This window comes from Ornithodoros turicata, chromosome 6 (assembly GCF_037126465.1).
Source record: "Ornithodoros turicata isolate Travis chromosome 6, ASM3712646v1, whole genome shotgun sequence".
Classification (NCBI taxonomy): Eukaryota; Metazoa; Arthropoda; class Arachnida; order Ixodida; family Argasidae; genus Ornithodoros; species Ornithodoros turicata.
Window position 1 is genome coordinate 72125541 of NC_088206.1, and position 13576 is coordinate 72139116.

General features: G+C 45.3%; 1 protein-coding gene across 4 annotated transcripts in view; it reads right to left on the reverse strand.

Annotated features, from left to right (window-relative positions):
• The window catches only part of LOC135397293 (regulator of G-protein signaling 7-like), a 36775-nt gene that overhangs the window by 16325 nt on the left and 6874 nt on the right, over positions 1-13576 (reverse strand). For all 4 annotated transcript variants that reach the window (XM_064628757.1, XM_064628758.1, XM_064628756.1 and 1 more), the window contains exons 3-12: positions 11144-11195; positions 10722-10863; positions 8123-8204; positions 7899-7973; positions 7374-7463; positions 6233-6294; positions 5298-5411; positions 4527-4652; positions 3454-3528; positions 2688-2799 (exon numbers count right to left, since the gene is read on the reverse strand). In XM_064628757.1, the coding sequence (XP_064484827.1) occupies positions 2688-2799; positions 3454-3528; positions 4527-4652; positions 5298-5411; positions 6233-6294; positions 7374-7463; positions 7899-7973; positions 8123-8204; positions 10722-10863; positions 11144-11195 (930 nt within the window). The remainder of the gene's footprint in view (positions 1-2687; positions 2800-3453; positions 3529-4526; positions 4653-5297; positions 5412-6232; positions 6295-7373; positions 7464-7898; positions 7974-8122; positions 8205-10721; positions 10864-11143; positions 11196-13576) is intronic.

Genomic DNA, 13576 nt, shown 5'->3' on the forward strand with positions numbered 1-13576 from the left:
CCATGTTGCGAGTGAACATTTGCGTAAAAAACAATCTTCACACAGGCTTTGTCTGGAACGGAAGGAGGAGTGGGCACTAAAAAAATAAAAATAAAATAAAGGAAGCTGCTGATTTTGTTAACCCGCATCACATGAGAGCTGCGAGGAAAAAAATATTTGCGATTTGTACATTCTTCTTTCCCATGGTGTGCCCATAGTATTAGCGGGGGAATTTTGAGAAAAAAAAATGCCTCTACCAGTGTGCACTATATGCTTTTCGTGACACACACGCTGTGCACAGAATGAAAGAAACTGTGGTACAGTGTCACTAGCGGCATTGTTCTGCATGAGTAGCACGCTCTCCGCGGCCAGTCCAACGTTCATTCTGGAGCTAGTCTTTCTGGGGTCTTTTTGTAATAGGGAACGGCAGATCCCTATTAAAAATAAATCCCTCTTTTGTTGTCCCCAGAAGATATCACATAAATGCGGAAGAAGGGGTGTCGCCAGCGCTACTACGGTCCCCTCAGTGAAAAAAAAATGACACTCTAACAAAAGAGAAAAGTTGCAGAAAACAGCAGGCGGCATTGTTTGATAGCATGTCTGCAGCATACCCCAGAGAAGCCAAAGCAAACACCACCTCCTAACACAATGGAAAGTGCTCGATTACGACTAATCCAAATAATATTACGGACGAACCCGTTTATTACGATATTCGATATAGCGATAACTCGGATATTACGATCAATTTGCTGGTTCCCGTCAGCTCACCCATTGCAGTACATGTAAACGCATGAAATCCTCAGAATCAGAATTCTCCCGGCGGTCGGTAAGACGCGCGAAAATTGAGTAGCAAGATTCGGTTTCTTAATTGAAAACAAAGAAAGGGGGCACTTTCAAGAGCCATGGCGTCCGTGAGAATTCAAGTGAAAGCGAGAGCTCGCGACCACGGAGTAGCTGCGAGGTCGCTCCTCTCCACATCGGTCTCTCGCCCTCAAGTGTTTTCTGGGTAGCTGTGTGGTGCTACGACCCTACGTACGGTGACGTCTGCTGGCTCCGGAAAGCGTCAGGAAAGGGGCGTGGCTCCACTCGAAGTTGCGCGATGCTTGACGGACTTTGTACCGGTGCGAAACCTCGTTGCGAACTATGGTGCCTTTCATAATGTGAGGTGGCAGACAGTTGCGAGGTGCCACTCAAACACGTGTCGACGAATTACCGTTGTCGAGACGCGCTCTATAGACAACATTGTTCCGACAGTAAGGAAAACGACGATAACGACGGCACTGGATCAGTCGCATATCCAGACCCCCCCATACACACATTTTTGGCGACACCCCCAATTTTTATCTTTACGACATAGCTGTAAGGATGACCCCCCACCCCCTATTTTTTGCTACATCCCCCATGTTTGCGATTCTGAATGAACCACTGCATTGGATGACGAGCAATGGACGGAGTCATCGATACATAATAATAATATATATTAATGATATACCAGCTCCCGTGGCATAGTGGTTAGAGTGATCGCTTTCCACGCCGAGACTGGGAGGTGACACGGGTTCGAATCCTGTCACCGGCTGTGCTGCTGAGGTTTTCCCTGGGTTTTCCGAAGACTTTCTAGACGAATGTCGGCACAGTTCCCCTTGAAGTCCGCCCAGGACGCATACTAACCCCCCTGTCCCCCACTCCTTCCTGCTGTCCTCTCTCCATCTGTCCACGTCTATACGCCGCTCATAGCCACAGTTGCTTCGCGGCGCTAACACGAAATTAAAAAAAAATATTAATGATAATAATAATACTCTAGCAAGCAAAATAAATGCCGTTTTTGCAGTTGAGTTTATGGCCAAGTGAACATTATCTCGAAGAAAGTATGTAACTACAAAATCACTAATTAACTATAGTTAATTAATGAACTCTCTAATTAACGGATTTCACGCAAAAGCGAGATAACAGAACGAGAGATATTCCTCGTTGAAAGACATTCCATGTTTAAAAACCCCCTAGACGCGCACTTGTCCTGAAATATCAATCGCTGAATTTCGCTATGCAAATGAGCCGAAACTAGAACTACGCACTTTGCGAGCGCAGAAATCTGCCTTATGCGCCTTATCTGGGTCGGAAAGCGGCCTATCTGGCCAACAGATTAGCTCCTACACCAATCAGCTCCATTTCCTCGCCTTTCTGCCCTCGAAAAGTGCTTAGTTCCTGTTTCGGTTCATTTGCATAGCGAAATTCAGCGATGGATATTTCAACACACGTGCGTGTCTAAGGGTTTTTTAAACCTGGAATGGCTTTCAACGAGGAATACCTCCCGTTCTGTTATCTCGCTTTTGCGCGAAAACCCCTAATTGAAGAGTTACTCATTAATTTTAGGAAATTAGCGATCTTGTAGTTACATACTTTCTTCGAGAGAATGTTCGCCTGGCCATACAACTCAACTGCGAAAACGGCATCTATTTTGCTCTGCTAGCTTTTTTAATAAAAATTCTTTAACGAATAAAAATAACACCACGTATAACGATACTGTTATATAACGATCGGATTTCGCGTTCCCGTCAATATCGTTACAACCGGGCTCGACTGCTATTAAATAAATAACGAGGAATGTAGGATCGCCTACGAGCAACAGTGTGAAAGAATACTGCTCATGAATTGTTGCCAATGTATTCGTTAACATTAATAATAATAATAATAATAATAATTGCACTCACGGCTGCCTCTTCGAAAGTCCACCGGTCGGGGCACTCCATGTTGCGTTTGGTGATTTCATAACTCCTCGAGTCGATGTTGATGGGGCAGTTAGCATCCTGCGCTAAGTACTCGCTGCAAAAGGAAAAACGAGAGGAACTTTTAGATATAATATAGTCCCGAACAAATAGTCCATTAGTCCAAACCACGACCTACTAGATTATAGCGACCATGTCATAATCGGCAACCCCATATGAGGAACCCGTCCGCACGGTCCGCTAGGGGGGCGCTACTCATCGGCCCGCGAGATCTGCATCACGACTGGACAATGGAAATTTGAATTCTGAACGCGCAGAACGCGTATGTACGACTACCGTAGCAGTCGACAGCAACAGCTCCTATGAAAACGCGTAGAATGATGATGATAATCGACCTCAGAATGAAACATATCTGTGGAATATCCACCGCTTGTACAGAAATACTAAGGTAAGCTGAAGTACAAAGTAATGTAGAAGTTGAGGAAGCAATAACTGGGACGATGAGTAGCGCCACCGCTAGCTCCCAAGTGCGGCGCTGGGAAGGGGTGCCTATGACATGGTCGTTATAATCTACAGGTTTTCCGGGCGATTTTAATCCAAGTGTCAGCTAAATTAATCCATGCCCCATAAAGTTTGCATGGCACATGGATTAATTTCGATGGCGCTTGGATTAAAATCGGCGGGAAAACCTAGCTGTAGTAGGTCGTGGTCCAAACTCTAAATCGAAGCGTGGTTAGGCTAGGACACTTACTTCCATATTTCTTGTACTTTGATCGGAACGTCTTTAGAATGCACTTGCTTCAGCTCCTGAACTGCGTCCCAGAATCTAAAAGAAGATAAGCTGTTATATAACCTGCTTCATGTCACATTCATGTACTAGGTTGCCAGGGCAGGCACTGAAAAACAATGTTCACGGCTTGCGAGGCTCTCAACGCTGGCTTCCGAAAAAAAAGCTAACGTTCATGCTTTCAGTTTCTTTGCTTTTCTTCTTTCCATTACGTCGGTAGTCTAGACTACTAGCTACGACGTCGACGTTGGTGTAAACGACTCTGTGGGAAAGGTCCATCCTTCCCATTGACGAAAAATTCCAAGTGCTCGATAATTCGGACTGACTCTATGGCTTGTACAAGTCCGAAAAATCGGTTAGCGACTCTAGCGACTCTCAAAATAATGACAGCTGTTAATTCGGCTGGTACAAAAAAAAAAAAAAGAGGAAAATGGTGAGATACATAGCCCACCCTGAGGGGCTAATTTAGCCCCTCCCCAAGATCCACCCTTTCCGTTTGACGAGGTTGCGACGAAGACCCGACAATCCGAAAAAGGCACGGAACACGCGTTTGACTATGGCGCCCGCTTACAGTCACCGCGCCATTAGGGGCGTAGCCACAGGGGTTTCCCCCTCCCCCGAACTCGTACGTTTGGCCGTGCGCTTGGGAAAGGGTAAAAGTGGGTGAAATCCTCCTCCATGTGTATACAGTTCCCACAGAACCCCTCCCACAACATTGTTATAGCTAGGGTACTGCCCCCGCGTACAGCGACGTACCGCATACAGCGATGTACCGGATACAGTGATCTTTTCCGTAGAACAACAAGAACTTTATTTGAGATGATTAATGCGGAGCTTTTCCGTGGAAATATGGCCGCACGTGTAGCACAATATAGTCCAGATTCATTTAATCTCAAGTGCAAGCATGACATTCCAAACATCTCCCTCTAGCAAATGCTAACTAGCTTGAGATAAACCGTTTGAGCTTACAAAGTGAGCTCCATCGTACAGCATCGCATCTCACAAAAAAAAAAAAAAAAACAGCATTTGTTACCCACTTGAGATTCTCAGCGCTGAACTCCTTTTCTAAGAAGTGGAAGAATTGCTCTCGCCCCGCTGGGTCGCGGAAGAGCTCCTTTAGCGAGAACGCCCACCGACGCACTCGACGCGCTGGAATGTCCTTCCTGAAAGTTACAAAACCAGTCTTTGTTCTACATCCTATACTCAAAGAAACAAGCTTTTCAGTGCACGGGACGTCTGCGTTCGATAGACACAACAGAATTAGCATAAAACTTGGACGGTGCAATCTCGGATTACACAATTTCCCACGTGACACATTTCTTCGTTCTCATGTTCCGTCCACGTAGCGGCACCTTTGTAATGTTCTGCAGCGTCCGATTTTCTGGATAATACGATCATTTAGCGGGAGGGTCGTTTCGATCCCTACACAGTTTATGTAACTTGTTTATAACGACCTTCGACATAAAGCGAACACCCGCATTACGATGAAGCTCCTCTCACACAGAAATCTTTGTTCCAATGAACCAGTGGACTGAAACAGGTGTAGTATTGAATACAGATTAAAAAGTAACAGTCAATCCTGAAATTTTGTGAAAAGCACAGAACCCAAACCTGGCACAAGGCATTCCTAAAATGCCATACGGGCAGCGAAACGAGGTCGTCTGGGTGAATGCAACAGCACTTCTCATAATGATCCTGCTTTACCGTGCTATACGTGTCATCGTTATAAACGGTTCTAGCTCAGTTTGCCGTGTGAAGCGATAGAAGGTACAGTGAAGTGATAAAGAGTGACAGTGTCATGTCCTTACGTCTGTTTCTCCATTTCCCAGAAGTCTGTGCTGTCAGATATCCAGGGATTGGAGGGTTCGGGTGTACACAAGAATGGGTCGTACTCCTGATACTGCTCAAAGTAGTTGATAAATCTGAAAACAAAATGAGATGAGTTCAACAATCGATATCAGTAATATCACAATCAGTGTTCGGAACGCTGGTATGTATGTGCGTATCAACATAGCAATAATACAAAGACACACGCTATCAGGTTATATCAACTGCCATTATTTCAAAATGGCAAAACTTTTAGTTTAGACCACGAATTAAGCTCCTCAGCAGCTTGTTGAACAGAAAAGGCGGATCAACCGCCGAAGGGTTTATTCACTGACGTCACCTCGCCGCCATACTGTAGGTTCCTCAAAATTATGTTCCCGTCTTGTTCGTTGCCATACGCGTTTTGGATGACTATTAACGTCGGAAACATGGAAATTGTTTGGATATGCTATAAATCACACAGCGCAATAACTTTGAAACACCAAATATACGGTGATAGATGGGTAGAAATCCAGCGAACCGGTAGAATGTAGGAAGGGAGTTGCCTCAGGACAGAAGCCGCCGATATTTCGAACAGAGACTGTTCTTCTTCTGGGCGAAGAAGAACAGTCTCTGTTCGAAATATCGGCGGCTTCTGTCCTGAGGCAACTCCCTTCCCAAATATACGGTGAGTACGATATGGGTAACGGTTTGGATGGGACCTACAATATGGCGGCCGAATGCAGCACATCTGCCCGCCAGCGAGAGTGGCGGTCTCCTGCGGATGACGTCATGTGAACAAACCCTATAGCGAGCAAGGAATGCGCAATCCGTTGAGCGGGGAACACCTATTGAAGCACGCGAACCGCTTATAGCGATTCCCGCGCACAGGAGAGTATCAGATATATTCAATTTCTAAGCAATAGTGCGGACTCACGATTCTGCCACTTTGGAGATTTTGACATTCCGTCTGTCTAGCCGACTTTTCAGAGTTTCAATCTGAAAGAAAGCAAGACACATTTGCTGCAGACTTCTGTTCATGCAGAATACTTTGCCATCAATAAGATCATGTTGGCCCTTGGTGCAAAAATAAATAAATAAAACGCCAGACACTGCTCTGTTGACGACGATTGTACCTTATAGGAGCAGTGGAAGGGGGCCCCGTCCATCAATTTTTTCGTTTGACTGCGGCGTATTATGCAACGGGTAGTGCGCGCTCTTGCAAAAGAACCATGATCATAACCTACCTGTAGCGCGGGAAAGAGCTGTGCGCGCCCTCAGAAAACTCTCATCTCCTGGAGTACCCTTGACGTCACTCCGTGACGTATGGAGTACCTCGCAAGTAGCGCCGCGTCGTGTCCCTCTAGCGGACGAATTTTGAGTCGGGGAAACTAAGAGTCACTAAATATGGGCTATAGTGACTCTATAGGCGAAACGAGACCTCGCGACTGCCTGCCATACGCTGATGCTACGTCACTGCGATCTGATTACGTCATGCCAGGAGATCGTGCCTCCAAGATCACGCCGTGTATCTCGTGGCTTGTTTTTGAGGGCGTTTTTGTAGCAATGACGTGGCACCGTTCGACGAAAATATTTTGCATTTATAGCTCCCTGTTTGGCTGCTCGATTAATGAAACAGGGTTTCCAGAAATACTAAATGTCATTTAATTGCTCCTTCCAGATTTTTAATGCTGGTTAAGCACTATATATTGTCATCATATCATATTTCGTTACGTGGTTCTTATATTCATTACATACTACTACACGTGCTTATGTACGGCATCATGTTATCATCAGCCATGCATGATGCAACTGTACGTCAGAGCCGTCAGAGCCGTGCGTACACAGCCAACGACACCTAACCTAAAGAAGGCCACGCTCGGCACCCTCTCCTTCTTCGCGTCACGTGGGCAGACGACGTCATGTGGCGACTTGGGGGCGACTTGTTTCCATGACTATATGGTCCTAAGAGCTTGGTTGCGGTTACTAACTACTACTAACATGACTACAAGCAGCGAACGGGCCTTCCTTGGTACACAATGAACTCGAGATATGATTTGCATTAGCGTTGGCCTCACCTCCTGTTTTAATGGCTCAGGAGGAGCACTGAGATCGCCTTCGGAGACGCTAGGACTAATTCGTCCACCAGGTACTGCGCACTGCATGTGCTGGAAAGAAAACAAAAAGGTCTCAATGAAAGACAGTTAGGACTTTATGTAATCGTACGAAACCGTAGAGGCGCCAACCGATTTTTCGGACTCCGAAATTTCAGACTTGGATTTTTCGGACATCCTTGGCACCGTACAACTCGCTGTAGTCTTACATTAACGATTTCGTTCCACTTTTCCGAGGAAGAGTTTCGTTTTCAGTACGTTAATGCGGCTGTTGCTAACACAACTTTTGAAGCTGCTTTGGCTGTTTCGAATATCGGCTTTGGGAAAGTGTCAATTTCTGCGTTTTACTGAAAATTCGAGGCAATTTTACGACTCGTAGAATTCCGAATAGTCGGCCGGCGACTGTAATAACTCTCTCTCATATTCGACATATTCTCTCATTCTCTCTGTATATGTAATAATTCTCTCTCATATATATCTCTCACCTACCTTTGCACTTTTGATTGGTTTGTTCATACGGCAAGCTTTCTTGATATCAATTTCTGTCGTATTTACACAGCCAGGCTGAAAGAGAAATCCACTCTCTGTGTAATTATTACCATGCACCTGGGAACGTACAGGGAAACTGGAAACTGCGATGGTTTGTCAGCGACATAGAGGTGCTTATCAGTTTATCAGTACATGGGTATAGGTGTGCTAATGATGGCGCTTACCACTGGCCTATGTACATCCCAGAACGCCCGTTCTTGACTGTCTAGAACCTTTCTCTCTAGTTTATCTCTCTTTTTATCAACCCTGAAAAAGAAAAACAAGATTTCAGATGTGTCATCAGCTAAACTCAAAATATACTGAGGTTTAGAATCGAAAGAGAACCATTGAGACATTGTGTGTATTAGTAATAGTAATAACAATAATTTATTTCATGAACGAATACATACGTCTACAACAGGATGGCCCATGCCTTAAAAAGTACACCGCTATCAAGTCAGCGTATCTGCTGGAGACGAACTTGTAGCTATTTCGACTTCGTTCATCAGTTAAAGTGTCCTCTCATTTTCTTTCTTCCGAAATCCTACTCAATTTATAACATGGTGACATAGGTACATTTCTCACATTGTATTCTCGCGAAACATTCTTTCTCTAAATTGTACGGGTAAAGGGGGGTGGGGGGACTGAAAAGTTAAAAACGCGGCCAAGGGTCATAAACCCTTATTACAACGATGAAAGATGAAAGTCGCTGAAAAGGTTAGCCAGCTGTAGGGATCGAACCCACATCTTCTGGATGTGGGTTCGATCCCTACAGCCGGCTAACCTATTCAGCGACTTTCATCTTTCATCGTTGATTTCTTAGGCATTTGAGGCTTTGTTTGTATCTGTCCCTTCTATGCTGTTCCAGCCTCAGAACATCAGTTTCTCCCCTTATTACAATTCAACATATTCACCTCCAAGTTCAACGCACTTGGCACATCGCTCCTGAAGCTTCCTTCTTTAACACTTGAAAAAAAAAAAAAAAAATCCGACGTATGCACTCCGAAATATGCGGCTGCTCCTACCACCTCCGAATTCTCGGAGAATCTCTTTCACTTTTTCTAACTTATTTCGGGTTTCGGAACGACAAATAGTCCGATGCGGCAAGATCCGAGTACGCGAGTACGGCGGATGTTCAATATGCATTCAAATCGCAAACCTGCATTGTCTTGTCCGCTTTGTGAGCCGGTGAATTGTCCTACACAATGAGAACTCCTTTCCGTATAGCTTCGCCCGCACCGTTTTTCTTTCGATGCCAATCAACAATTTCGGGCGTTGGCGCCGTTGGAGGTCTCCCGGACCTTGTCAAAGTCTCCACGCTGCAAGTTGGCACGTCACTTCCTCACGATTGAGTATGATGGGCACTCGTCGCTTTAATGTTTGCATCGTGCACGCGTACGCTGGGTGCCCTTGGAGTTTGCTTCTGCATGAACAGAAACTTCATGACAGCTAGAGGCTCAACCTTCGAAAAAAAAAATAATGGTGCCGCGATGCTACACGTAAGCTGTGCCTGCCCAGTGTGGCGACATGTTGCACGTTGCACTGTTAATAGCCCGAGCAAAAATGGATGTCTCGCGTTAAAAACCTACAATTTCTCTTCTTCTTCGTCTCGCTCTTTGTGTCTACGATGAGGAGACCGCGTTCATATATCTGGACGTGGATCGGTCCGTGAATTTTTCAGAACGCCCTCGTATATGAAATTACTGTTTTTAGAAGTATGACGTAGAAACCTGCCCCCGCAAGACAAGTGACACCATTTGCTGACAGGCGGCCATCCTGCAACGTTAACTGGGTAATCGGGAAGATGCGTATACGTCGTTGCTAGGACACCAACGTTCGCGCTCGACGCTCGAGACGACGTCACCTACTTTTCCCGAGATCGGAACTTGCGAAGGCATGCTGCGCCTCTTTCAAAAAGTGGAGAAAAGAAGGGGAGGCCTCCTGAGGATAAGAGGAAAGAGCGTGGGGCAAGTGCATAGGGATGCCCTACCATATATCGACCCATAGACGACAGTGCGCCAGACGACCGCACTGCATTTTGGACACAGATCATTTATATGTCGATACTTCCGGTAGCGAGCGATAAATGCATCACTTTTAAATTGATTCGCCACGAACTCTCGCGCGAAGGCCGTCACGTGACGACCAGATCGCGCCAATTAACTTAAAAAAATAACGATAACGCCCATTATGTGCAAGTTAAAGAACAGATTGGACAGATCCTGGTGATACGTCATGGCAAACGTCAACATTTACGTGACTGTGAACGCAACATTTATGAAAATGTGACTGTGGGTATTTGGCGACTAAATACGTCATTCATATGTCACTGTTTTTGCGTTAACGAAAGGGGAAGTCGTATTATCAAGGAAATTGTATGAAGCGGGAAAGCACCAGGAGAGAGACACTGCTCGCCGGACACGGAATTTGAACCGTATAAAGCGGGAAATCGTTTTATCCGGGATCGTGTCACCGAATTTTCACGCAAACAAAAAGAAACGGAGAGGAGCACAACGACAATTACTTATAGTTATGTGACACAAAGGAAAATCGTTAGCTGGAAAGCACGACAAGCGAGACACTACTCGCGGAACACGGAATTTAAACCGTATAAAGCGGGAGATCGTTTTATCCGGGATCGTGTCATCGAATTTTTACGTACACAATAAACGGAAAGGAACACAACGGGAGTTACTTAGTTTCGTGACGCGAAGGAAAATCGTATCAAGCTGGAAATCGTTTTATCCGGGCTCATAATCGAAAATTACAGGAATAAAAACTTACTTAGCTTGCGCCTCCGCCTGCATGAAAATGAATTCCCATTTGCGAGAGAACATCTTCTGGAGGCGAGCCAGGTTTTCTGCCTCGTAGTCCGCGAGTTCCAGTCGCGTTTTGTTCTGCATTGTTCGTTTACACAGGTACACAGCTGCACAAGACAGTAAAACAAGAAAACGTAATGCGTTAAGACCTTACAAGTTACGTTGAACATCAGTAGAGGAAGGTTAAAAGTTACTGACAGCTACAAAGCGCATACCTTACATACCGTGCACTGCAGTAAATACAATAATGCAAAATTCGTGTAGCAAGCACCAATATAGCAAATTCTACGTTCTCGGCTTTTGTACAAAGGTGTTTTCTTTTCTTTATTTCTTTCTTTTCCGCTAGGGCTTTTAGTACCAGTTTACATCAGTACGCAGCGTTCTTACCGTAGTCAGTATTCTCAGGTTCCCAGCAGTTTGAAGGCCAGAAGTAAGGAGTCTGAAAAAAAAAAGAACAAATAAGAAATAAACGAAGGCTCAGTTTTCAACAGTGTGAGTCTAATGTACAAAACACTTCATCTTACCAATGGAGCCATGATTTCCGGGGTGAACTAAACCCACAATGCACACGCGTAAAATTACTGCGGGTGATTGTCTGCGAGAGGATGACAAAGTGGTTCTGCTCTCGAAACTGTGCCCGCTGCTATTTTCTGCCCCCCAAATGATGGATCGCTTCAGGTGTATCGTCAGCCGGTGTCTGATTGATGGGGAGACATCTCAGAAAGGTTACGGCCACGGGTGGCGTTCTCTTTGATACTACGCCGAGATGCGACATATAGGTGCAGTGGTACATGCAGTAATGGGTACATAGCAACCTCCAGCAGTCTGCTCAGTGACGTCACCCCTCTAGAGGGCGCTACAGTCAAACTCCTTTATAGCGAACACCTTTTTAACGAAAATACCACTACAGCAAATTTTTTTGCGGTCCCGCTGGAGCCTGTAGGTCCAATAATAGACATCCTTTTTAACGAAAATACCTTTACTGCGAATTTTTTTTGCGGTCCCCTGAGTTTCGTTGTAAAGGAGTTTGACTGTATCTTAGAAAATAAGAGACCGCAGCCATAATTTCGTTCGGCTGCAATATGCTATTTGGAAGACTGTTAACGTCGAAATTATGAAAGTTATATGGAAGTTAAACGAAAGGGATATTGCACAAATAATATTACATAGAACAAGTATTGCATAGTATTGCATAGTATTGCAAGAATTTAATAACACTGAATTAACAGTGGGGACGGTCAGGACTATAGTCAGGACCTACATCATGGAGGCAAATCCCGTAGCTACAGTGGCGCTCCCTCGCGAATGACGTCATGCGAGTAAACCCCGCATAGCTTCAAGGAACGTACACAAGTCGGGTTTTTCTCTTTTTTTCCACAGCTATGCCAGATAAATATAAGAGACGATTATTTGTACCAATGAGAAACTGCATTCCAAGTTTTACAGGAAAGGGGAACAAAAAGACTCGTAAAAAATCGCGGGCATCAGGAATACCGAAACTCGTCCGGCTCTGACACCACCGAAGGCACCTCTGCCAATGGGGAGGCCGCGGTCACGTGCTTACGAGAACCAATGGGCACACGCGGCGTCCTTGCTCGCGCGGTGAGGGATCGCGCGTTTACGACTGCCCGAAACGCATGGGACCGTGTCTAGGGCGAGCGATCTGGCGAGTGTCCCACAACGGACACTCGCCGTTGGATACTTGAAGCCTGGATACTTGAAGAATTAATATTTCGTTGCCTCGAGAGTCCGACGATGGAAATGGAAGTCATGGTGGAAATCACTGGTTGGAATGGTGGAACGGCGTGGAAGAGAGAACACGACTATGGAGTGAGAAGCGTAGAATGCTGGACTGGTTGGTACATGACTAATATTGGACTAAAAATGACTAAAATTGGACTAAAAATGACTAAAATTGGACTAAAAAAGTCTAAGATTGGACTAAAAATGACTAAAATCTGACTAAAGATGACTAAAATTTGACTAAAAAAGTCTAAGATTGGACTAAAAAAGACTAAAATTGGACTAAAAAGACTAAGATTGGACTAAAAATGACTAAAATTGGACTAAAAAGTCTAAGATTGGACTAAAAATGACTAAAATTGGACTAAAAAGACTAAAATTGGCGTGTAGACGAGCCAGAGGAGAGGAGACACAGACACCAAGCGCTAGAGTGCTTGTGTCGCAACCGGTGTCTATTCATCCAGCCGACGGACGCCTTCTGCGACATAGCTTCCCTACTTTCGCTTGACCTGGTTCCTTTCTGTCGCAGGTTGATTGGCGTTTTTAACCCATTTTCCTCCTCTTCTTTTCACGAGTCACGTTTATATGTAAGCGAGTTGCTACGTGAAAATTACACGTTTGCTGATTTGAGTCGTTTGTTCGTTTTCTCCCTCTGCTTGGGCCCATACTCAGGCTTTTCACATTTCACAGACGTGCGACGCGACGCGACGCGAGACGCGCGCGAATATCGCTTCGTATAGTCGACAGGCTCCGACGTCCCACTCTCCGCGCGCGTTGGAAAACTGGTTTTTCCTATAGGTCGCACGCCGAGCGCGCGCGCGCTAGCCCTGAAGCCGTCGAAAAAAAAAAAAAAAAAACGCTCCATGCGTTTCAGCCTCAAACGAGAATAACCCTCGGACAACATTCATATGATATGTGGTCCCAACTTGACACCCTCCTACTGAAACTTGGGAGAGCCAGTCTCTCTGCGCGGTTCCGAAAGTAGCTAGGCCTATAGGGCTCTTACCGCAAGTGCTTATCCCTAACGAGCGCACCAATGAAGCAGATGAGGACATCCTTCTTGCTTCCTTCGCAGCA